General features: G+C 46.3%; 1 protein-coding gene and 1 long non-coding RNA gene across 2 annotated transcripts in view; one reads left to right on the top strand and one right to left on the bottom strand.

The window, feature by feature from the left end:
• The first annotated feature begins 8976 nt into the window (after positions 1 to 8976).
• On the top strand, positions 8977 to 13921 carry LOC147679386 (uncharacterized). The gene is made up of 3 exons (XR_015300879.1): positions 8977 to 11618; positions 11981 to 12804; positions 13115 to 13921. It is a non-coding gene; the product is annotated as an uncharacterized LOC147679386 (long non-coding RNA).
• The window catches only part of RILPL2 (Rab interacting lysosomal protein like 2), a 94597-nt gene continuing 82873 nt past the window's right edge, over positions 13894 to 25617 (bottom strand). The window contains exon 4 of the mRNA XM_086942915.1: positions 13894 to 14163. Within this exon, the coding sequence (XP_086799041.1) occupies positions 14148 to 14163 (16 nt within the window). The 3' untranslated portion in view covers positions 13894 to 14147. The remainder of the gene's footprint in view (positions 14164 to 25617) is intronic.

The following is a 25617-nucleotide window of genomic DNA, read 5'->3' as shown; positions in this document are numbered from 1 at the left end:
TCATCTCCCCCTGCTCCTGGTCGGACCATTTTTTAATCTCCTTCTCTCTCGCGTTAGCCCCAGCGCCTAAACCTCCTCTCCCCAAGAACACCTGGGCTAGAAAATGGGGTAAGGCAGACATGCCATCTTTCTGCTCATCCCTAGCCAACTCCTGCCCTGACCTCTCAGGCCTCGCCGCCCCGGACCAGCTGACTACCATCGATGGCTGGTTGACCCGGGCAGGCGACGACTTTGCTCCCCTGAGACGGATCACGGTGAAGCGTGCCCATGCTGCCAATCGCTGGTTTACCCCCGACCTTAAGGAGAAGAAATTAGCCGCACGCAGAGCAGAGCGTGCATGGAGAAGAGAATATTGCCCCGCCAAAAAAACTATCTACCTTTCTGTGCTCAAAGTATATAAACAAAGCATACTTGATGCCAAGACCCTGTTTTATTCAAACCGGATACTAGCAGCTGAATCTCAATCTAAAGAGATTTTTGCCACAGTACATGAGTTTGCCTCATCCAACAGAGCCACGGCCTCGATCCCCCCTTCTCAACCGCTCTGCGACTCACTCAACGATTTCTTCGTTGATAAGGTCGCAAAGATCAAGGCTAATATCTCTCCCCCTTCCCCTACCTTCACCAATCCCTCCCCTCCCGTCATCACTTCCAAATTCACTTCCTGCCCCCCTTTGACCATAGCCACACTTTCTCCCCTGCTCCAAAAGGTAAAGTCAGGTTCCCCCCTAGACTTTGCCCCTGCTCGCATTTTGCGAGAAGTCTTCCTACACTGTCCTACCCCCCCCCCTCACACTTTTAAACGACTCACTCAAATCCGGAGTGGTCCCCACTGCCCATAAATTTGCGGCAGTCATCCCCATCCTAAAAAAACCCGGTGCCGACCCTTCATCCCCTTCCAATTACCGTCCCATCTCCCTTCTACCCTACTTGGCCAAGGTTCTAGAGACCCATGTAACCAGCACCCTGAGTACCTACGTGGAAACCAACCACTGCCTCTCCCCCCGGCAGGCGGGCTTTCGCCCCCTCCACTCTACGGAGAAGGTAGTGATCTCAGTGATGGACAGCCTACGCGAGGGCATTGATACCAACTTCCCCCAGGCCCTCATTCTTTTAGATCTATCCGCCGCTTTTGACACGGTGGACCACTCCATCCTCCTCACCCGTGTCAAGGCGGCGGGCATAGAGGGCCTGGCCCTCGCCTGGCTTAAGTCCTTCCTGAGTGATAGGGCTCAGGCAGTCCACCTTGCTGGTTTCACTGCTGCCTCTCGTAAGGTTGCATGCGGAGTCCCCCAAGGTTCCTCCCTTTCCCCTCTTTTGTTTAATTTATACATTTACCCCCTTATTTTTATGTTACAGCAGCTCGAGGTCACGGTGTTCAATTACGCCGATGACCTCCAGCTAATTTTTAACCTTTCCCACTCTTCCTCCTCTGCTTCAAATGTCCAATCCGTCATGTTGCTCATCCAGGACTGGATGAACTGCAACCACCTCAAACTCAACCCGGACAAGACGGAGTTAGTCTTGACCAGAGGTGGTTGCAGTCCCTGGTCCCCTTCTCACTGGCCCTCCTCACTTGGTGTTCCCCCGCTCCCAGTTCCCAAGGTCAAGACCCTTGGCATCTTCCTGGATCCCTCACTTTCCGTTCACCCTCAGGTCAATTCGGTTGTTTCCTCCTGTTTCTTTTCCCTCCGAATCATCAGGAAGATCTCTCGTTTTTTTTCTTTACCTGCCCTAAAAATTATAGTGATGGCCATGGTGCTTTCGCGTCTCGACTATGGGAACATCATTTATAATGGCGCTCCAGCTTACGCCATTCGCCGCTTGCAGCTAGTGCAGAACCAGGCTGCTCGCCTGATTCACGGCCTGCCTAAATACCATCGAGCCACCCCCCTATTGCAGGCCTTGCACTGGCTGCCGGTGAAAGAGCGCGCCCTGTTTAAGCTTGGCTGCACCACTTTTCAGGCTAAAATGGGCACCGCCCCGGAATTTATTTGTTCTGCCATCACTCCCTACACACCTGGACGAGAGCTTAGGTCCACTCATCAGGCTCTGTTAACCATCCCCCGCTTCAGCAAGAAAAAGACTGCCTGCTTCCTCACAATCCAACAGCGCCAAGAAACCGCATGGTAAAAGTGCGCTATAGAAATGTTTTTAAATTCAAATTCAAATAACGCACAGAATCCAACCAGGGGGCGTCCATGCAAGTCGTCATGGTATAACTCAGCCTGTAGAAGGGCAAAAGGGGATCTTCTTAGATCCATTAAGGAGGGCCTAGGGGGGGACAAGATAAGAGAAAGCAGATGGGCCTACAAAAAACGTATCACCCATGCCAAAGCAGAATGGGAGGAAAAGCAATGGGAAGAGCTCACTAAGTCTCTAGCGCTAAAAGATCACCGCTTGTTCTGGAGAATAGTGAGCGGGGGGTCGGAAAATCTCCATTCGGCAATTGAGCCAAATATTGTTCCAGGGGTGTGGCAGGCACACTTTCAATCCCTATATAGCGCTGAGCCAGGAGAACTTACCACCGACATCGGCGCTGGCTGGCCGGACTATGAGGGGGATCTAATAAACTTGGGCGAGGTTACGGCCGCAATAGCAGGACTTACCTCGGGAAAGGCGCCAGGATTGGATGGCCTACCCGGGACCTGTTTAAACAGGAGCCCGTTGTCTGGGCCCCCTACCTTGCCGCTCTGTTTAACGGAGTTCTTAGTGGCATGGAAATCCCCAACACTTGGCTGGGGGCGGAGGTGGTACCCATATTTAAAAAGGGCTCGTCTCTCCTCCCAGCCAACTACAGGCCTATCAGCCTGATTGATGTGGCACAGAAATTGTTCGGTAGGGTACTGCTGAATCGGCTCCAGGACTGGGCAGAAGAGGTGGGCGCCCTTAGCCCTTATCAGGCGGGTTTCAGAAAGGGGGTCTCCACAGTGGACCAGGTCTTTCGACTGAACATCATATACTGGAGGACAGCACTACTCGAGGGCGGCAGCCTTTACACAATTTTTGTGGATTTGCGGGCCGCCTTCGACCTGGTGCCCAGAGGGAAACTTTGGAGCGTTCTGGCAGAGATGGGCGTCCCCCCGGACATTTTGATAATCTTGCAGAGATTACACCATAATAACTACGCTCGAGTAAGGTGCGGGCGGTCCGGGGCACTTACGGACAAATTCCCCGTTGACCGAGGGGTGAGACAGGGTTGTGTGCTGGCACCGACCCTGTTCTGCCTCTTCTTCAACGGGGTAATCGCCCACCTAAATGCCACTGAACACACGGACGCACCCAAGTTGAACGGCAGCAGGGTGCCTGCAATCATGTTTGCAGATGACACCCTGCTGCTGTCCAAAACCCCAATGGGGATACAGAGGATCCTCGACTCATTTGTGGGCCTTTTGCACTGATCGGGGGTTAGAAATCAATGCGGCCAAGACCAAGTTTATGGTTTTGAATCCAAGCCAAAAACTACGGCCGAATCCACTACTGGGCGCCTCACGGCTCGAGAGAGTGTCCACCTTCGAATATCTCGGTGTGACTCTCAATGAAACTATGTCCTGGGGAACACATCAGAACAGGGCTAACCTCAAATTGGTACAGACGACAGGGGGCATCGCGCGAATGATGAAGGGCTCCTCCTATCGTCCGCTGGGATCGCTTATACAGATCTACAAGGCACAGGCCAGGGGTGCGACCATGTATGGGGCGGAATTGTGGGGACATATATCTTGTCGCAGTCTGTCCTTAACGGAGAACAATTTCATCAGACAGATAGCCGCACTTCCGCCCAGCACCCCCCTCCTCCCTTTGAGGCTAGATCTGGGTCTGCGACCAATAGCGGACGAATTAGGTTTGAGACCCATAGCTTTCTGGCGGAGGCTATGGAGTAGTGATGATCTTTCTGTCTATAGGGCGGAACTGAGGGAGCTATTGACCCACCCGAAAGCGCTTCGGATCCCCTGGATAAAATATATCCAAAATACCTGTACGACATTGGGGTTCCCTGACCTTTGGTCTAATTCTGCTAATGCCTCACTGATTATCTCCAAGAGAGCCCTGACCAATGCATATCATGAACAAAAATTAGCTATGACAATAGACAGCCAGGGTGAAGGGTCACTAGCTTCTGCATTCGTACAAAGTAAGGACTTGTACAGGTTTGAGAGGGTTCTAGATGATATCTCCCCCGTGTTGTCCAGGATGCTATTTCTCCAATGGAGATATGGCACGCTGCCCCTACGATCTTTTACTAGCTCCTGGTCAACACCCCCCTCCACCAAGCAGTGCCCGGCCTGTGCTGCCGCGGAGGAAAGCGATTTGCACGTGGTCCTGTTTTGTCCAGCCTATAAAGCAGCGAGGAAGTATTGGCTCCTTCCATTGATTAGAAATCTGGGTGGTAGGGAGTACCTTCCTATGTACAGAATTCTAAAAACTGATGCCACAAGCCTAACTGTGTTTGCACTAGCAAAATTCCTCACCAATGTTTGGCACACTCGCACCCGTATTTTGAAAATGCAGGCTCCCTTGTAATCGTAAGGTCCACAGCTCTCAAATGAAATTTTAGTATTAACTAACTGTAGGTTTTATACTGCTAACTGTGTATTGATTGATTATGAATGTTGATTTTATAGCAATTGTATGTGTTTTATTGCATATCTTTGATGGCCAACGGACGAAATAAAGATTGAATAAATAAAAAAAACATTAAAAAAATTGGTGTGGCATTAGTTGTGAAGAATCCTGGCACTATTTTGTATTGTGCCCAGATGTTAGTCAAGTCACCCTCTCACATCATGCATGTGCTGGTATCACCCATTGTGACAACATTATTGGAATTCTACTAGTGGTCAGAATAAAGTTGTGTATATGCTATATCAAAATTAGATCGAGAAATCCACAAGTATGATGTCTGAAAGGATAATGAGAGCATCTTATGAAAACTCCTACCTACATTATTATGTACATAATTGTATCCAAAATGTGAAAAGGACTAAAATCTTACCTTATATTGTCCCACCAACTTGTGTGAAGAGAGAGAGAGAGAGAGAGTGTGTGTGTGTGTGTGTGTGTGTGTGTGTGTGTGTGTGTGTGTGTGCGTGTGCGTGTGTGTGTGTGATATATGCAAAAATATATATAAAGCATCTGTACCCACATGTCTATTTCTATATTCACTATCAGTCTCCAAACACCCCTTTTATACATACACCATATTTATCCAGATAGTCTAGTAAATGTAAATGTAAATGTAAATAAATTTATTAAGCGCGGTTGCTGCCCACGGGCGTCCAAGCGCTGAGTTCAAGCAGAGAAGAGACGGAGCAGAAGAGTTAGCACTCAAAGGATTTGGCAAACTAGTACTTAATCCGTCAAATCTGACATCCACCTTCTTATCATCGCCGCCATTTGCCTGTGTCTGTAACTGATATCAGGTTGAATGCCAGGTTAATTAGGACCTGCTAGCTTGTGAGACTTATATTCCCATAGCTTATGTGCTACAAACCCAATTTCACACACACGTAATTTATCTCCCATTGAAACCGCATAATTAGAACAATAACTCGTTATTGGTGATTCCTGGTATGGCATGCGTACTTTACATAGGGTATCCCGGTAAAATATTTACACTTCACGTGCCGGCCCATGTCTCTCGTCACACATTGCACTCATTTTGTCAGACTCAAGCCCGTATAACATGCCACTCTAAGAAGCAAGAGTATTATGAGACCTGAACGTGTGCCCATGCCTCATGTATACATGCCAGTACGAGTGTCGGGTTTAATGAAGACCGCCCGTTGTTAGCTGGTCTTGTCTCATTTGTAGTATAATCTGCGTGCCTGTACCTAATACATATATGACACTGTCCCATTCCCACGTTCATTACTGTATCAATAGCAATTCACATGCATTTGTTATACCTGAGGGAGGGTACTCCTGTGTAATCTTTTGCGTGCCTCGTGGTTCAGCATGAGCACCATTTTGAAGAGATATATATAGGCCATATAACTGAATACGAACTAGCTGTGGTAGAGCCTCCCTACTCTAACAGAAGCACAGTTGCGGCCATAATTGAGTGGTGTCTAAGTCTGCAATACCGCAGCCTATTTAGTACTCAAATTGAATATTAAGCATTGGTCGATACAACAGCCTCTACTTATATCTTTACCATGTATAACTCATTTCTAAAACAAATACCTATGGGACAGTATTCCCATTTCGTTCATAGTGCATTGAGGCATTCCGTTCGGGCACCTAATTAAATATAGTGTCAATAAGTTGTGTTTGCAAAATAAATTTCTTGTCACTAAGTCAAATGTTCAAAGGTGACCTCGAAAAGTTCCACTTTAATCTAGTATCCATAGGTTAAATAACGCTTTAATCTAGTATCCATTTGTTAAATGACGGACGTAACTTATCATCATAAGGTGGCACCTGGATAATGCGGCAATATTTAAATGCTGAGTGAAGTCCATACATTAGAAAAGCAGCTTATCACGTAGGCTGGGATAATATAGTGGCGAGTCTGAAAAAATCCTCGGTGCATTACAAAAAGTAATACACTACAGTGCGTTTGTGTATTGATGTGACGCATCTGTATTTTAAGTGAACACCAAAGTTACAGAAGAAGTGTTTTCAGGATGCTCTCCAACATGCAGAAGAAAGAGAAGGATGTCACAAAGACTGTGTCATAAGTAGATATCAAGCATCTTACTTTCACATTATCCACTGAACATCATTGTTATTTCTTAAATCCATTCAATAGTGTCATGCAATCTTTGACAGAATAAAATACAGTAAATGTCATTGGTATTTTAATCACCTAGGCAGTAGTGCAATTCCCAATCAATGTTCAGCCCCCTTTCCACAGCTTTGAGACGCACAATCCAAATAGACTCAAGTGTAATTCTGTGTTGCCCCCGCTCTCGATTTGTTGCACCATTTCTAGACCATGAAACTGAAAGGTCTGATGTTGGTCTTGTTGTGTACAAGTGAGTGTATGAAGTGCAAAGGGGTATTTGGGCCACCTTGTCTCATTACTCTGAAGTTTTCCATTACTCTCTCTTTACCCATTCTCACTGTGCTACCAACATAAATCCTGTTGCATTTACAAATCAGCACATAAACTAGAACAAGTGTTGTGCAATTTATGTTGTGTTTGATATGGTAAGTAGACTGTCATTATATTTAAATGACCTTGTTTCTTTAGCAACACTGCACATGATGTGGCGTCCACATTTGTCGAAACGTTTCAAGTGTGGTGTTAGCCAGTCACTCCGTAGTTTGGTGCCTGGGTAACTAGGGCAGATAAGTCCTCCCAAGGTTTTTCGTTTGTGGATAGTAATGTTCAGATGTAAAGTGATATGTTGGGGGCATTGTTAGTGGTTTCTTTCAACAAGTGCCAGTGTCTGTTGAGTACTCTGCTAACATCACTAATGTTGCTGCCAAATGTGAGGTATTGGCTTTGTTAATGGTTTTCTAGCCATGTTCTGCAGCATGGCTGAAAGGTTAAAACAATAAGAAAGGGCACCCCGATGCTGCCAGCACTGGAGGGGTGGATGGGGGCAAGCCAGCAAGGGCAATGGGAGAGAGTGTGTGGTAGGCCTGCCAAAACAAACAAAGGGAGGGACGATGGGTGCAAGCCAACAAGGACAACAGGAGGGAGGGTGGTAGGCCAGCCAACACAAACAAAGGGAGGGACGATGCAGGCAAGTCAATACGGACAATAGCAGGGAGGGTGGGGGCAACCGAACCCAGACATCAGGGGGAAGCTGGGTGAGGGCAGCCAACATAAAAAAATGGAGGGAAGGGTGGTGGCAAGCCAAGACAGACAACAGGCGGGACAATGGGGTCAAGCCAACACGGACAAAAAGAGGCAGGTTGGTAGTTGGTCAACACAGATAATTGGTTGGAGGATGGGAGCAATGCAACAAGGCCAACGGGAAGGTGGGTGAGGGCAAGGCAATACAGACAACAGAAAGAAGGAAAGCAGTTGGGGCAGGTCAACACAGATAGAAAGGAACATTGTACACGGGGGAAACAGCTGATAAATATGCTCCAGTGCTTTAACACAAAGAAAATAGTAGTGCCTAAACAAATTGAGCTGTGGAAGGACAGAAGTAATTGCTTCCACTCTTCAGTGGAGGGACAAACACACTAATAGGAAGGAAGCCTACAGCAGCTCACCAATAAGACACAAGGAAATGAGAGTGACAATGAAGTCAACCAGTGGTAAGTAATGGGCAGTCTATAAGTCTACTTAAAGTCAACAAAAGGTCTCAAAGAGAGAACGCACGTGCTGTTGAGGCGCGATCTAAAAAAGGCAGGCTGGGCTAGAAACAAAGCAGAAACTCATTTGAATGGTTTCTACTAAGTGTCTTTGTATTTAAATTACGACTGTAGATGTTCCTGTAAACACATATATTATTCCAGCTCCTGTACTGGAATTTGAAAAAACTCGAAATGACATCAAGAGGCAGTTCAACTGTATAAAGTTGTCTTTTGGCATTCACACTAACCCAATCAATGCAGGGGCGTATTTGTATTTGAGACGTGGGCCTGCAAGTGCACTTGGACTGATGCAGCATCTGCCCAGGCATAATCCCTACTTCCACCCCACCACTTGTTCACCAAGGCCGTCAGGGTCAAGTACCCTAAATTACAGTGGGAGCCAAGCTCTTGGGGGGAAAATGGCTGGTGGCAGGCATCAGGCAATGCGAAAAAAGAGTAGTACCTCAACCCATTTTCTTTTATATGGTGGGTATTTGGCAGCCCCTGACAGAGTGGAGGTAGGGACACAGCTCTACGATTGAAGTTATCCTCGCTTCTGCCCCCCGCTAACAGCCACTGGGAGTCAGAACCATGGCTGAAGTGGACTTTGGCCTCCCTTCCCGGTGTTTGAACAGGGGCCTCAGTTACAGGAAAAGCTTTATTATTTAACTTTTCTAAATAAGAAAAAAAGGGTACAAAAAATGAGTATTTCACAAATTTTACACAACGATTAAGGTTTATTTGAAAATAGCATGGAGTGCTGTACAAAAGTTAGCAAAGAATGTAAAGTTTATAAAACATAGACATTTTTCAGTAAACAGGTACAGAAAAGGCACTGATCAGTGTTACCAATGGGTTTGAAAAAGGCACAGATGGTCAACACAACTATGCAGAAGGTTCCTAAACCCAAAATACAAATACAATATCTTTTAAATCCTGGAGGTTTGAGTTCTGCAGGTTTAGGCGAATGCTTCCTAGTGTTTAGCTAAGCAAGTTATATTTTGGCCACCCTCCATATTAGTTTTGCAAGCTCTTGTTCCTTTTTAGCTCTCTGATTGAACAAAGAAGCTTGGATCAGACTGAACAGTGCACTGCTTTAATGGGAGGTAATTTACTCTGAACGACAGGCTGACACATTCCATCTTCCACAGGGGAAAGATGATGCAAGCCTAGAGGACAGCATGAACATTTACTTCAGACAGTTCTGTTTTTTCATTCACACAGGAGTTTGGGAAGGTGTGTGCTGTGCTAATATTTTTCGGCTTTGCACACAGCAGAATAATGTTTGCTTGAAATGCACACAAAAGCGCATCCCATGTTATCATCCTTCACATAAGTTTATTTTACCAAATCTTCTATTCGACCCACATTCTGCACGGACACGCCAACCAATTGAGGACACTGCCAACTGTGCTGGGAACAGAACAAAAAGCGCATTGTTCGTCAGGGAGTTCCAACCGATTAAACTTAAAGGGTCAGTCTAGCTGCTTTCAATGCGATTTAATTCATTACTTAATAGCTTTTGTTTTACTTTTCCACTTTATAACATATCCGCCCCCTGTGCTATCCCTGGAGCACTTAGAGCAGTCACAGGGGGTTGTAAGGGATGAATATGCTTTACAGGATGAAGGTTACAATATCCTGTAAAAAGATGGGTAAATAATACATCACAGTACCGATTGTTTTTGATAGGAGAGAGGGATTTCATTATTCCCCTTCCTATGCCACTGTCCTTGTGCTGAAAATAAAATGTACAAGTACTCCTTTCAGGATTATTTTTCGATTTATTTTCACTTAGGCTATTTTCTGGGGTTTTCTGATTAAGTTTAGTTTTATATTTTATGTAATTCTGACAATAAAAGAAGAGGTCAAAGCCCCCCAGAATGAAATACAAGCCACAGACAACAAGGGACGACCTCAGGGCAAGATTTGGATACAAAATGGCTTATTAAGACCAGCCTCAAATGTTCTTTTAGTTACAAGTAAGGGAAAATAAACTTTAAATGAGCACCTGTATTAGAACTAGAATTGTAAAGGTAAGAAGATATAAGCTTTAGAGAGAAAGACCAATGAGTCCCAAAACTGTAACGATCTAAAGACGACCAATTTTCGGGACAATCAAGATTCAGGATTCTACAGGATCTGAACACACACAGAAAATACAACCCTGATTTTTGAAGAAGCCTGCATGGTAAATCTGCTTTTGAAATACATTACTGGGGTAATTAGCAATCATAATTAGTGCTCGTGTTTTATGTCATTTTATTTTGGGGAACATTTCCATCTATATTCATACTTGCTTTTTAGCCATCTTATCAGTATTTATCAATTTTTTTGAGTTTTGAGAATAAATGAAGTAGTAGCACTGATATATCCACGTTTATTTAACTAATAAATGTGTACTCATACGTTGATGACTGTCCAGTTTTAGCACATTATGTAACCAAATTTAATAAAACAACAAACCCAAATGAAAATATATGCATAATAGCACAAACTTATTTTGAACTATGCAGTAATTTAAGGACATTTCATGCTGGGTTTTTTTTTACTTCATATGCTCACAATCTGCACGTCTATTGGGTGGGAGAGTCAGTGAAAAGATGCCCAATTTTCTGTACTTTTCTCCTTATAAAAATAAATACAGACAGGAAACACATTGTTATCTATATGTATTTATCTGTAAAAATCAGTAAAAATGATAAGTGTGAGACTTAATCATAATGTATTCCCTTATGCGCAGAGTATGATGACAACAGGCATGCAGGCCACAGTCCATCTGCAAGACACAGTTCCTCGCGCCAGCTGTGGGCCTTTTTCCAGTATTGAGTCTGTTTTCCAGTCACACATGACAGATTCCGATATTCTGTTAGTGCTAATCACTACAGGAGAGGATGTAGAAGTCAAGGAGAACTAACAACAAGTAAAAAAAACAGGAACCAGGCAAAGAAGGTAGAAGTAGCAGAACACTGGCCGTTTACCTTCAATTTTCTCTTGAACATTGTTCATTTTGCTTTAATTTTCCCTGAACATTTGTGGCAGGCTTTTTAAAATCACCCAATGGCACCTGTAGACCCAAATCTTGTCTTAATACTGTTCTTTGTGTGCACGAATGAATCAGCGCATACAAGGTTTTCAATGACAACCCGTAATACAGTGCTGGGGATTAGAAGGATCCGGAAACACCTGCCAGCAGTAAGCACAGTTGGCATAGTTAGTTCATCATAGTGCAATCTAGCTGCTACTCAGAGGCTTCTCTAAACATCAACAGATTCCAGAGTGCCTAAAACAGTCAATACTCCTTGCTTTTTAAAGCTATGGATGCTTTACCTCCAGTTGGTCTGAGGGACACAGTAAATGTAAATGTAAATGTAAATGTGGGATACTTGTATAGCGCACAGTTACTCTACCCGAGTGTCCCGGCGCTGTAGACTGCTGGGGAACCCGTCCTGGTTTTCCCTGTGAGATGGTCCCTTTTGGGTATCTCCAGGGTGAAACCAGGCATCCCTGGCGTCTGTGGGGGCCGTTGTAGAGATGAGGCAAGCTAATGCCCAGAGTTGCCGAGTGTGCTCCCTGGTCGGAGTGGGCACCGATGCGAGAATTATCAGTCCGCTGATCCTGGTCCAAGACCCTGCCGCGTCGGGAATCGAACCCTGGTCCCGGGCCGTTCTCTGCACTCGGGTCTGCCGCCTCTAACCAGTGAGCCACACCTCTCTACCAGTAGTACTTTAATCATATCCATTCTTCTATTTACTAATGTCAGTCCTACACTTGCTATCGAAGAATCGTATGAACTCTATTGATTCAGTTGGTGCTAAGTTAGCTAAAGGGCCTTGTAGAAGGATTTAAAATATCCTGACCTTTATTGACTGGCAGTAGACAGCAGATGAAACGGGGTCCATTCAATATGGAATCCCCCAGGGTTCACTTCTGTCAATGGCCCTTCAATACTTGCTGAGGCTGCTTAATAAGATAGTCTGAAACTTTAGCGTTAGGTTGTATTCTTATACATATGATATTGTACTTCTCTTTGTCTCGTCTTTTAAATGATGTTAGATTTGTCTTGTTTCACTTAGCCTAAAGCTTCAAATCACACCAAACATCTCCGCAGAAAGCACTGAAAAGCTTAGGGGTCTCGCTTAATAGAGGTCACCATAAATTCTCAAATTATCATCTTAAATTGCTTGACCATGCATTATCTTTTACTACCTCGTAGGTCAGTTGTAATTGCCGCCACTGTCGCCTCTTAACTAGATTGGGCCACCAGTTTATCTGGACCTTTCGGAAGACATATCAAACTATGGAACATTCTGAAGCAAACTCAGTTAAAAAAAACCTGGTGTTTAGTAAGCGATACTTTTAGACACCACCTCCTCCTTGACCAGCAAATGTTCATCATGGCCTTGACAACAACTGGTATGTTATATTACAAATCTGGCTCACATGTACCTGAATTAGAAGTGTATGAAATTCCTTCTTCTTCATAGGTATGAGTCTTCAAACCTTCTGGCATCCCATTTGCACATGATGCCTTTGATAGCATAAGTGATTCAGAAAAGGGGGTGGTGATGAACAGAGTGTCTGAATCAAGCAGACCACTCTTACCCAGTCCAAAGATCCGGGCTTGATCCATCACCGTTTTTTTAGCTCACTGCACCATCCCAGCTCAGAACTTGGCTATATGCAAATTAGTCTGACCCTGGCCCAGTGCATCATGGGATAATTAACGGTGATGGATCAAGCCCTGATCTTTGGACTGGGTAAGAGTGGTTAAGAGTGGGTAAGAGTGGTCTGCTTAATTCTGACACTCTGTTCATCACCACCCCCTTTTCTGAATCGTTTTTGATAGCATAAGACAACTATTGCTTTAGAGTGCCAGGTTAACCTAATCTAAAAAAGTCCTGAGAAGGGAAAAAATACTTTATATTTTCGTAAGACCTTAAAAATATATTGTCATGTAATGGCGTTGCTGTTACTGGCTAACTGCGCTGCTCTGACAGAATTTTAAGATTTACTTTGTGCACTTCACAAATCAACTCACAATTTCATTTTTTTGTTTACAATAGTACATAAGTATGATACACGTGGCAAAGGTGAAAAGGTGATAAAATAGGAACAATTATAATTGAGGCACATATGAAAAGGTTGCACAAGTATTACATTGTTTTTGTAATGCCCTTACTATTGTAGTTTTCCAGAAATGTAGAAAATATTAGGTGCTATTATCACTAACAGTAATGGTCATCAATGTATTGACTTCAAAAGGATGAAGACTAATTTGGCCTTGCCAGCACTAAAGCCTGTACCCAGCAGGCAACACATAACCATCAGCAATAATCACATTACATTGTGAGCCATCCTGCTTGTCATAAGAATTTCTCCTAAACAATACACGAGGTATTTTAAGAAACAGAAAGTGCATACAATTCCCTTGTTTTACATATACTGTGATAGTTAACTGGTCTGAAGAGGGAGATGGACACAATGCATGAAACCATAGACAACCGGGACAGGACACTGCGAGGGTTTGGGTCTCATCAAAGCAAAATAATATCTCCTTCCCCAGCAACAGAAACGTTTGCATTCAGCGACTGATGAGGCTCAGTCTCCCATGAAATCATATTTGCCACCATATGTTTAAGAGATATTTTGTGCTCACCCTACCGGATCCTCGAAGAAGTTGTCATGGAACATTTGCTTTTGAAATACATTACTGGAGTTCAGTTATGTGCAGGGTATGAGAATGCTCTCTAAAATTATGGAAATAAACTCTGGAATAAACATTCCTGCACACATGAAATACTTGTAGATGGGCACAGTTCAGGAGATCTGTCCAAGCTGCAGTAGAGCTCCCAAGGAGCTTAGACGCTCAAGTACTCTGGCTTCCTTCACTTAAATGAAAAGCTGTATTGAAGAGAAAAATTAGAACCACAGTTACATTCAACTTAGGCAGACAGAAGGAGACTATACATTAACAACATTAACAATCTGACCCCATCGCAGCAGGGAGTCTTGCCTCCAAATCACATCATGATTGATCACGGTCTGGACTTATGGATACAAGCCAAAATAGTGAAGAACTTTGACTCAACATAAAAACTTTGTTGTTGTACTGAGGACTTGCAATCTAAATGCACCATAATCCATCTTCTGCATGACTTGCTCTTTCTTTTGGCCGGCAGGAAGAAGATCCTTCTCCCTATCTTCTTGAAATATGGGTGTTGGGCCCGGGCCACAACTTTAAATTTAATAACCCCTCTTTCTTCGCCTGAAATAAATTTTGCTATTGGCCAAATTTTAAAGGTGTCTATTAATAAATTATCCTTGTTGAATGTCTACTTCGCTGCAGGCTAACTGCATTTACTTTATTTGAGGACTATTTACTGGTCATAAATCGTGTTTTAAGATTATGTTTAGGTGACAAACGCAAATGCATGTACTGGGAACGTTTGGGTAATATAGTTTATGATTACTCCTTCCTTTTTAGGTCTCGCCTGAGCCAGCACACGCGCTACTCTGGTGAGACATTTAGTGAAACAGCTTTAAAAAGCCGACCACAGCTTTTTGTCTTGCCTTGAGCATGCAGTTACACAGTGACGAGCAGAGGCGCCATCTGGCTTTCCTCTATCGTTATGGCTCATTAAGTGCATCGCTCGCGGGCACCCTTACAGCCCTCGATCACTTTCACTTTGACGGCCGCGTCACTTTCACGGCCAGGCGGCCAATGCTTGTTCTTTTTCCTTTTCCCTATTTCCCGACTGTCATAATAATTTTTCCACAAGTTTGGCCTCTAAAGATCTCTTCTATGTCCTCTGGACCAGCTTCCCTCTAACTATTGCTCGGACTTGTCACTGCTTTTATTTTATTTTTCTCTCATTACATTTTTTCTTCCTGTCACCCTTTCAGCCCGGTCGCTTTTATTATTTACATTTCTTGGTGTTATCCCTGTCTCAGTCTGCTTATCAGTATTTCTCTTATGGCCTTCCTACTCGTTAGCCATGGATGACTCATCACGTTTCAGATGATGAGTGAGAGGCCATTAATTTCATCCTGACGCTACCTTGCGTTCACTTCTTTCATCAGGACTGCAGAGATCACGTTGCTTATTGCAACCGATCGGTAAGTTTTATTTCTCTTTCTTTTGCCTCTCACTTTTATCAGCCCGACCTTCCTTGCTCTCTATTGGCACATCCAGCCGCCTTCATTCCTGGCTTGACTTTTACATCTTGCATTGGATTGTATTTCTCCTCTTATCTCTCAGCCTTATAGCCTTGGAGCTCCTGGACACATTTGAAAGATCTTTCATGTTTATGGCTGCCCATGCTGGGACAGGTTATTGTGAAGTCCCCGGGGCTCCTCTTATTTCATGTTTATTAGTCAGAGTTAGCACTGGGACTGTTTGACCTGTTTTTTTGCTAATCTCCATTGCAATCTCTCTGCAGAGTCTGCCACTTCTGCTGATTTGTTACGGGTATTAGGCCCTGCAGGCCATGACCGTGTTATTTGCTCTTGACACACGTCCCCTTCCTTACAGCTTTCATGAACACTCGCTAAGAAATTTGTGTTAACGAATATTCCTCGAGAATCTCCTTTTGCTTGAATAATGTGAGGTCAGTGAACTAAAACCCAGACTTGAATGAGGCCTGCTCCACCTGTCATTGTGGGACCGGGCCATGAACAACTTAGCTTCCCATTCCCTAATGGCCTTGGTGTGCATGCAGAGACAGAAGTCAGAGTACGTGAAATCATGGTTCGAACCCAAGCGCCAAAGGCAAATGGAATAGAGGTTCCTGTTGGGCATCTGTCCCTTGCAATGCTTACATGGCTTGACGCCAGAAAGCTTCAGAGGATACATATTACTGCAATACTATATTTTTGTTCTGTAAGAAATCTCAAATCTCTCAAGAGAAAGAATGCTCTGGATCCGGATCAAAGGCACAGAAAACAAGCATTGGCATAGCCAATAGGTCTCGCTTTTGGGACCTTATAAGTATTTAGTTATGAAGCACAATATCCTTGGTGCAACAAAATTAAATATTGCATGGTTAAACACTTATGAGGTTCCAAAGGCGAGACCTATTGGCTATGTCAATACTTGTTTAGTTTTGCAACTAGTATTATATTTAGACATTCTATTTTTCAATACTAAAGCACTTTTTTTGTAATGGTCTTAAATACCTGTTATGCTGATGCATGTTACTGTTTTTCGATTTGTAGTGTCATGTAAAGGAACGGTTGACTATTTAAAGATGTTAACATCCCAGGATATTTCTAGGAATATAAGATTGATTCTATTTTTAATTGCCTTGAATAGCTGCTATTGTCGTTTACTGCTTTGGTCTGTTTTCCTACGTATAATAATTACAAGTAGTTATTTTATCTTTTACTATCAATGCACTTTATTGCATTTACTTTGAATATTCACTACTGCTGATGATTTTGACTGTTTCTGGCTGGCATTGTTAAGAGAAAGCAATGTCCTACCCTTTAATGTAGTCAATATATGGTGGCACTCCCTAGGTTATTGGCTATTGTGAAATCTGGAACAGTCTGTGGTATATTATTTTTAATTAGGATGTCTGTGTTGAAATGTATTTTCTATGAAATTTTATCTTAAAGAAAAAAAGATTCTGTCAAGAACAAGCTATAAAAATAAATAACAGAAATCTCTATGCTTTAACCATTATCCTATTTTTTAGCACACAAATTAAGTGGACAAATGCAGAATTTTCACTTAATTCAATGGGTAAAACTTTATAAGGGTACATTTGTGTTGTTGAAGCTCAGGAATTGACCACAAAATGAAGTGAATGCTTTCTTCACAGATTAAAAAACATTTCAAATGACAGAATACACACTGAGGAACAGGTCATTATATTTCATTGGAAGGTATTCGTATAATTATATGACCTTTTGTTATAGAAAACGATGCTGTTCCCTAGCTCTTGACATGATAGTTTTGCTATTGCGCAGCTCAATGGTGTTCACTTTTTTTTTTACCTCAGAAGGGAGACAAGCAGAGAGAGGTCTGCCAGGATTCAAACTTGTGACTAGCAGGTGACACATCAGCAGTAAACACTTTTAACCTATCTTTTCTACAACCCCATATACACATATTGAATATTTTTCAAAATGTAAGTTCCATGTTGTGGAATCGTCTGTAGAATATTATGACACAGTAGTGTTTAGGGCGAGGCACGAACAATAGCCTAGACTGGTATTTCTACATTTCTGAAATAGAATGCGAGTGACAGTTCTGGATGTGTATTCATGCAAGAATGTCCTGTACTTCAAAGCGAGAGAATCCAGACACAAAACTTGACCTTATCAAAGTGAAACATTGATTTCTTTCTGGATTCTGCAGGACTCCATTAAATCAATTACTAAACATCATTCAAAGAGAAAAGTTAAAAGCACACACATATTTATACTGATAAATGTGAGTGTACATTTAAAGGTATAATCTGTGCAAACAAGCATAGAGAAATAAATTCAAAAGGAGTCTGAGCTTGACATCTAGACAACTTGACAAATTATGCATGCCACAAAAAATAAGAGAACAAATCGGTACCGCACCGAAATTCTCAGTTCCAAGTATTTTGTCTTATAGTCGGATGGCTCTTATATGTTTCTACAGAATGCCTTTGTGTTCCGCAGAATTCCTCGAGTTCATGTCATAGTATAGTCGTGTTTGCTAATAGTGCTAACCATATTGCCTAAACAACAAATTTCGGAAGGGTGGTGGTATGAGTGGTAGTAAATGTTGGTGTTGACTGCAAACACTTGTAAGTGTTCACTGTCTAGATGTGTATGGGTGGATGGATGGGTGCAGGAGGGTCGGAGTGGAGTAGCGGACGAAGATGTAGATAGCAGACGCTACACTTAGTACTGGTGGGGATACAGCTTATCAAAAAAAGATTACCTGTCACCACTGAATGTCTAGATGTGTATGGGTGGATGGATGGGTGCAGGAGAATCCAAGGGGAGTAGCGGACATAGATGTAAATAGTAGACGCTACACTTCGAGCTTGTCAAAAAAAGATTACTTGTCACCACTTAAGTAATATCCCAAGCAAACATTACATTTAACGAAGATTCACTTGAATATATTTCTAGTTCTTCACCATCTTGTTCTACGTTTTGTTCACAGTGTATGTTTTCAGACAGTTCTTAGTCCCTTTGAGGCTCATTTAGATTGCTATACTCCTAAAGACAAGCTACATTTGGTGAGAGGCACATATTTAAAGTCTAGTTCTTGGTGTAACATCAAAGACATCGGCCAGGGGGGCGTGGATGCCGAGGAGGTAGGCAGCGTGAGCCCGGAGCTCCGCGCCCAATCCCGAATATCATCCTGATTATCCGTGCGAATTCCAGTAAAAATGGGATAATCCATAATCTGAAGTCATCACGGAAGCTGCGGCGTTCAGAGTGGACGACCTGGAGCTGTTCCTTGTCCTGAAAATTGACTTTGAAGACCAGCACCGGGTGTGATGCCGTCGATCTAAGATGGCGCCCTGAGGCCTGGACAAAGCAACGACGTGGGTACGAGGCCTGATTCTCCTGCTGATCCATTACTGGCAGTGTTTACTAAACTGGAGGGCCCCTCCTGACCTTCTCGGCAGGCACAGGTGATCTTTCCTCGACTACAATTACGTTCGCCAACGAAGTCCTAAAATGGCGGCGGCTTTGTGACGACGGTCCCGATTATCCGAGCACAATCTGGCACCTTGAGGCTCAGCGGCAGCAGAGGACCCCCGGGAACTGAACCCCTGGTCGCCATTCTCGAGGGCGAGGTGTGCCACGAGACACGCCCACCTCGGTTGGCCACACCCCCTCCAACGCCCCCCCCAATCACCATAAATCATGTGCCTTGGCAGGAAGCGCAGCGGACGAGCGCAGCGGGCGCGACGATTGCGCGCCGAAGGCGCGCTTAAGGCAAGCTCGTCTGCGCTCGTCCGCGACCGGCCGGGGCTAGGGGCATGCCACTCTGCCCGCCGTACCAGCTATTCATCTCCCCAACTACGTTGCCTCCAGGGCCCTTGGCCACTACCTGCTTCAACCCATTCTCGCATTATGTCTCTTGGCCTATCCCCTTCTGCCTCTTCGACTGTCCCTTCCCCCCAACCTACCCCTCCTTCTCCCTCTGGAGGTAGCGCCACTCCTGCTGCCCCCAGATCCCTTACGGCCATCTATTTAAATACTAGGTCTGCAGTAGCTCATGCCCATGAGCTTTCTGTTCTACTGGACCTTCAGGCCCCCGACCTGCTATTCCTAACGGAAACATGGTTCTGCGACGACTCCCTCCCTGTCCTCTTGGCTACTCTTCCAACGCCATATTACGCGATCCGCGCCGATCGCTTAAATGGCAGAGCCGGGGGCGGGGTGGCGGTCATTGCCCGAACCGACCTCCCATTCCAAACCTTATCTCTACCAGATATTGCCACTTCGGAGTATCTAGCCATCCGTACCACTTCCATCTCACCCCCACTCACCTGCATACTCATCTATCGTCCCCCCCAATCCCCGCTATCGTTTCTCACGGACTTTTTGGAAGTCGTAGCTACAGCTACCGTTAACAATTCTTCCATCTTGCTCTTGGGTGATTTTAATTTTTGGCCCTCCGACCCAGCGGAATGCTCATCTTCCAAAGAATTTTCAGAAACTCTTCACTCTCTTAATTTCATCTCGCATATTCAATCTCCAACTCACATCAAGGGTCATACACTTGACCAGATCTGGTCTCTTAACTGCCCAGTAGAATCCCCCTCTGTATTACCTTGCACTTGGTCTGACCATCATTTGATTTCTTTTTCTCTCCCCACCCTCCCCCAGGTCAAACCCCCACTCCCGAAAAACATCTGGATGCGAGCATGGGGCCGAGTGGACCTGGATAGTCTAGTTTCCTTACTTGCCACCTCCCTTCCCTCCTTGGAAAACCTGCCTACTCACTCCCAGATTACTGCCATTGGTCAATGGCTCTCTACAGGCAGTGACTCTGTTGCCCCCCTGAAGCGGGTCACCACCAAACGAGAGAAGGATGCCAACAAGTGGTTCAACCAAGACCTTAAAACCACTAAACTAGCGGTTCGCCGCGCGGAGCGAGCCTGGAGGAAAAATTACTGTCCTTCTTTGCGACTAGAGTTCGTCAACACCTTGGCTCTCTACAAAAAAAACATCTTGGAGGCAAAAACCATCTATTTTTCCTCCAAAATACTCGCAGCGGAAAACAAATCGAAGGAAATCTTCTCGATTATCCACAACTTGGCATTCTCGGACAGAACCTCCCTCAAACCTACCCCCTCACTGGATCTCTGTCTCTCCCTCAATCACTTCTTTATTCAAAAAATTGCTATTATTAAAGCCAATATCCCCGGCCCCTCCCTCTCTTTTGTGGACCCACAATGCCCTCCCCCTAAGGCACATCTCACTGCCTTTCCACTTCTTACCCAAGAATCTCTGGCTGCTATAATTCCACTTGTCAAATCTGGCTCCCCTCTGGATCCCTGCCCGGCCCATATTCTTCGTCACATTTTCCTAAGCTGTCCTGACCCCCCCCTCCACGCTCTCAATAGTTCTCTTTCTCAGGGCGTGGTACCTGAATCACTTAAGTCTGCCGTCATTGTCCCCATATTGAAGAAACCGGGCGCTGATCCCTCAGTTCCAGCCAACTTCCGTCCCATCTCTCTCCTGCCGTTTCTGGCGAAAGTTCTCGAGCGCCATGTTACCTCTGCCTTGAGCTCTTTCGTGGAGAAGAACGGGATTCTTGCCCCCCGCCAGGCTGGGTTTCGCCCTGCACACTCTACGGAGTCCGTAGTACTTTCGGTCCTTGACAACCTCAGGGAGGGTATGGATACCAACCAACCGCAGGCCTTAGTCCTCCTCGATCTCTCAGCCGCTTTTGACACGGTGGATCATTCCATCCTGCTCTCCCGTGTCAGGGCGGCGGGGATCGGGGGCACGGCTCTGGTCTGGCTATCCTCCTTCCTGAGGGACCGCACCCAGGCTGTCCGCCTGGGTGACTTTACTGCGGACTTCCGTAATGTTCAGTGCGGGGTTCCCCAAGGCTCCTCCCTTTCCCCCCTCCTATTCAACCTATACATCTCCCCTCTTATTTTTTCTCTGCAACAAATGGAGGTCGCCGTATTTAATTATGCGGACGACCTCCAGCTTGTCTTTAACCTCTCTTCTTCCCCTGACTCTGCTCTCAACCTCCAAACCATTATGATCCATATCCGGGACTGGATGAACCACAATCATCTCAAACTCAACCCAGACAAAACAGAGCTGGTGTTGACGGGTGGTTCGTCCAGCCCCTGGTCGCCCATCTTTTGGCCCCCTTCCCTTGGTCCTCCGCCTGTCCCCTCTACATCAGTAAAAACCCTTGGCATCAAGCTCAACTCCCATCTCACCCTCCACTCCCAGGTGAGCTCTGTGGTTTCCTCTTCCTTTCTGGCACTGCGAACCATACGCAAGGTGTCCCGCTTTTTTTCATTTGATGCACTTAAACTAATTACCCTTGCCATGGTCGTGTCTCGCCTGGATTACGGCAACTCCCTATATGCAGGTATTCCTGCATATAGTCTTCGGCGGTTGCAGCAGGTCCAAAACCAGGCGGCGCGCCTGGTGTTTAAACTCCCTAAAACCCACCATGTCACTCCCCTTTTGAAATCCCTACATTGGCTCCCGGTCTGTGCCCGTGTCCAGTTCAAGCTTGCTTCTATCACTTTTCAGGCTCGACTGGGCACGGCCCCGGCTTTCATTTCATCTGAAATTATCCCCTATGTTCCCGCCAGGGAACTGCGGTCTTCTACCCTATCTCTCCTTACGGTCCCACGGTTCCGGAGGAAGAAATGGGGAGGCTCTAAGTTCGCGACCCTCGCCCCGATTTTCCTGAACTCACTGCCTCTTGAGCTCAGAGCCTCCACCTCGTACCTACTGTTCCGGAAACAGCTCAAGGCACATCTTTTCGCAAAATTTCTCAACTAACTCCCCTTGCTTCTCCCCTCATGTTTAGCTCTCTGTCAGTCTAGCGCCATGAAACCGCTGGTGTACGTGCGCTGTATAAATATTTTTAAATAGAAATAGAAATAGAAATAGAACCATCTAGTGCGATCGGAGCAGAGTCCAATGCCCTAAGGATATCCTAGATCTCTGATCCTATTGCCCGAGGAGTTATCCAGTGGCGGAGCTCTGCAGTGCGGAGGCAGTGAGGGGGACAAAGGGACCCTAGGGGCCGCTGACAGCTGCAGCCAAGATGGTGAAACCGAAAGGGAAGGGGGACGGAGCGACTGACACAGAGGTGGTGGATGGAGCGGATCGCGACCAGTCTGCTCTCCAGCGCATGCAGGACCGTATACTGGAGGCCATCGCGACCACGAAAGATGCCCTGCAGCAGGACATCGCCCAGGTGGCGACGGGCTTGGGTCTCCTGAAAGCAGATCATGATAAACTTAAGGACAGAGTCAAGTCTATGGAGATCACTGTTCAGGAATTGGCCCCGGACCACGCAGCTGTGAAAGCGCAGATGGCGGATGCTCTAGATAGGCTGAAGGTGTTGGAGAGGAGGGCCGAGGATGCGGAAAACAGGAGTAGGCGCAATAATGTTCGCCTCGTGGGCCTACCGGAAAAAATTGAGGGCGATGATATGGTGGGCTACCTCGATAATTGGCTACGCACTGAGGTCGCGCCAGAAGGACTATCTTCTTTCTACTTCCTGGAACTGGCCCACAGGGTTCCGGCTCGACCTCCGGCCCCGGGCCTGCCACCTCGCCCGGTGGTGATCAAGTTGCTCCACTACAGGGATCGGGACTGGCTACTACAGAGGGCGAGGGAAGCGGGACCCTTTCAAGTTGACAACAACAGAGTCACCATGTTCCCGGCTACACTTTTGAGACCCAAAGACTCAGGGCCAACTTCTTGTCCCTCAAGCGTGAGCTCCGTGGAGAGGGCATAAAATTCTCCCTTCTCTTCCCAGCGAAGCTGAGAGTTGTGGTGGACGAAAAGTCGCTTTTTTTCACTACCTCGGCGGATGCTTGGGCCTGGTGGGACACCTATAAAGCTGGAACGGACGGAGCTAAGGCCAGGGTGGAGGAGGCTAGAGAGACACAGCCGATCAGGAAGTCGCAACGGATTCGTAAAAATCGCTGGAGAACTGGAAAACCGTCCGTGTCACAGACGGAGACAGAGAGGAAGGCGGCCCTACAGGTGGTTGTGGACCTATCTAGCACGACCAGAAGCCAGTCCGGGAAGGGCACGGACTCTGATGAGCAGGGCACGGGGTCGGAGACGGGGCTCTCGGAATATGGTGGAGCCAAAGGCCCTATAGTGACACCACAGACGTCTGGGTAGATAGTCGAAGCATGAACCACTGGACTGGAGAAGCGGCCTGCTGGTCAGACACTGGGGCGCTGTGCCCGTGAGAGCAGTTTACTATTGTGTGGGACTTCGTGAGTCTATTATGGGGGGATCATGGGGCAGGATATGCGGGATTGATTTGCTTTAACGTACTCTCTCGACATCGGTCCGCGCCCTACTGGCCCTTACGGTCATCGCAGTGGAGACTGCGAATAATAGTGCCTTCCTTTGAGGGGATAGTTGGTTGTGATAGTTTGGATGGGTTTGCTACCAATTGCGGGGGGGCCTGTCCTGGGGGGGTGGGAACCGAGAGTAGTTGGGGACGCTCAGGTTGTTTTTGGAGGGTTCACTTGTTTGGAGTGGGAGGGGGGGGCAGCACGTTGTTGGCAAAAGCGCATGGTCAATGGCTTTTATTGTTCTGTCTGTATGTGCAAGAGGATATGGCTAGTACGGGGGCTTTGAAATGTGTGACCTGGAATGTGCGGGGTCTCCATACTATGGTGCGTAGACACAAGGTTCACGCGTATCTAAAGCGTAGGGGTGTGCATATAGCTTTTCTACAAGAGACGCACCTCACCAAGCAGGAGGGAATTGCACTGCAAAGAAGGTGGAGGGGGCAGCTTTTTAACACAACATATTCGGCCTTTGCGAGGGGGACATTGATTTGGATACGGGCAGGGGTCCCTTTCCAGGTCACTAAGACGGTGGTGGACCCAGAGGGTAGATTTGTGGCTGTAGAGGGGAGACTCAGGGGCCGGGTGGTATCTCTCTGCAGTGTATATGCCCCAAATGTAGATTTGCCCGCTTTTCTAACGACACTCTCGGGCAAACTGGCTAGGTATTTGGCAGGGCCGATGCTCATGGGGGGGGGGGTTTAACTCGGTGGTGGATATTGATTTGGATAGATCTCATCCCCCGCTGCAAGCCTCCCCAGTACACAGGGTAGCGAAGCGCAGATTGGAATGGCAGGAGAGCTGGGACCTGGGGGACGCCTGGAGAACACTACACCCCACCACGAGGGACTATTCCTTTCATTCAACTTTACATGACCTGCATGTTAGACTGGATGCGTTTCTGTGCTCGTCACATATGCTCTCAACAGTGGGTAGCGGGGAGTATTTGGCTCGCACGATGTCGGACCACAACCCTTTATTGTTGTCCCTGAACTGGATGGTGGAAATCAACTGTGTACCAACATGGCGGCTGCAACCTGATACCTTAGATGATTTGCTCTTTAGGGAGGCCTTGGGGGAGCGAATAGCGCGTTACTTTGAGGAGAATAGTGGCTCTGCCTCTACTAGAGCTGTGGAGTGGGACGCGTTTAAGGTGGTGGTCAGAGGTCACTGTATTGGGAACACTGCAGGGGCTCGTAAAACTTTGCTAGATGATCTCGAGAGAGCGGAGAGACGATTGAGGGAGAAGGAGAGGGAACGCCCGAATCACCCCGAGCTTCAGGAGGGGATTAGTGGCGCCATGGAAGCGCTAGCGGTGGAGTTGGAGCGGCTGCGTAGCTTCGACCACAAGGCGTATATGACGAAGGCGCATGCGGAAGGTGATAAGGCGGGGTCGATGCTGGCGTGGCTCGCCAACCCGATCAGGCGGGGCGCTCCGATCATGGCGATTCAGGCGGGAGGGGGGGGCTTTGCCACACCCAAGCCGGGATTCTGGATAGGTTTAGGGCGTACTATGAGGGTTTATATAGGAGCGGACAGATGGGCGGGGCGGAAGAGCTGGGCACCTTTCTCGAAGGGTTGCAGCTACCACGATTGGAGGACTCGGAAGCAGAGGAGCTGGGTGGGCCTATAACGATCGGGGAGATAGGGAGTGCAGTGAAGCAGATGGCTAGAAATAAGACTCCAGGGCTTGACGTTCTCCCGATAGAGTTTTATAGCAAATACTTGGAGTATCTGGCTCCACAACTGCAATTGGTCTATAATGAAGCGCAATCACGAGGTAGGCTCCCGAGTTCCATGTGCGAGGCCCTTATGATCCCATTGCTAAAGC

This window comes from Lissotriton vulgaris, chromosome 11 (assembly GCF_964263255.1).
Source record: "Lissotriton vulgaris chromosome 11, aLisVul1.2, whole genome shotgun sequence".
Lineage (NCBI taxonomy): Eukaryota > Metazoa > Chordata > Amphibia > Caudata > Salamandridae > Lissotriton > Lissotriton vulgaris.
Note: the sequence above shows the minus strand (reverse complement) of the source record. Positions and strands in the feature narration are given on the sequence as shown.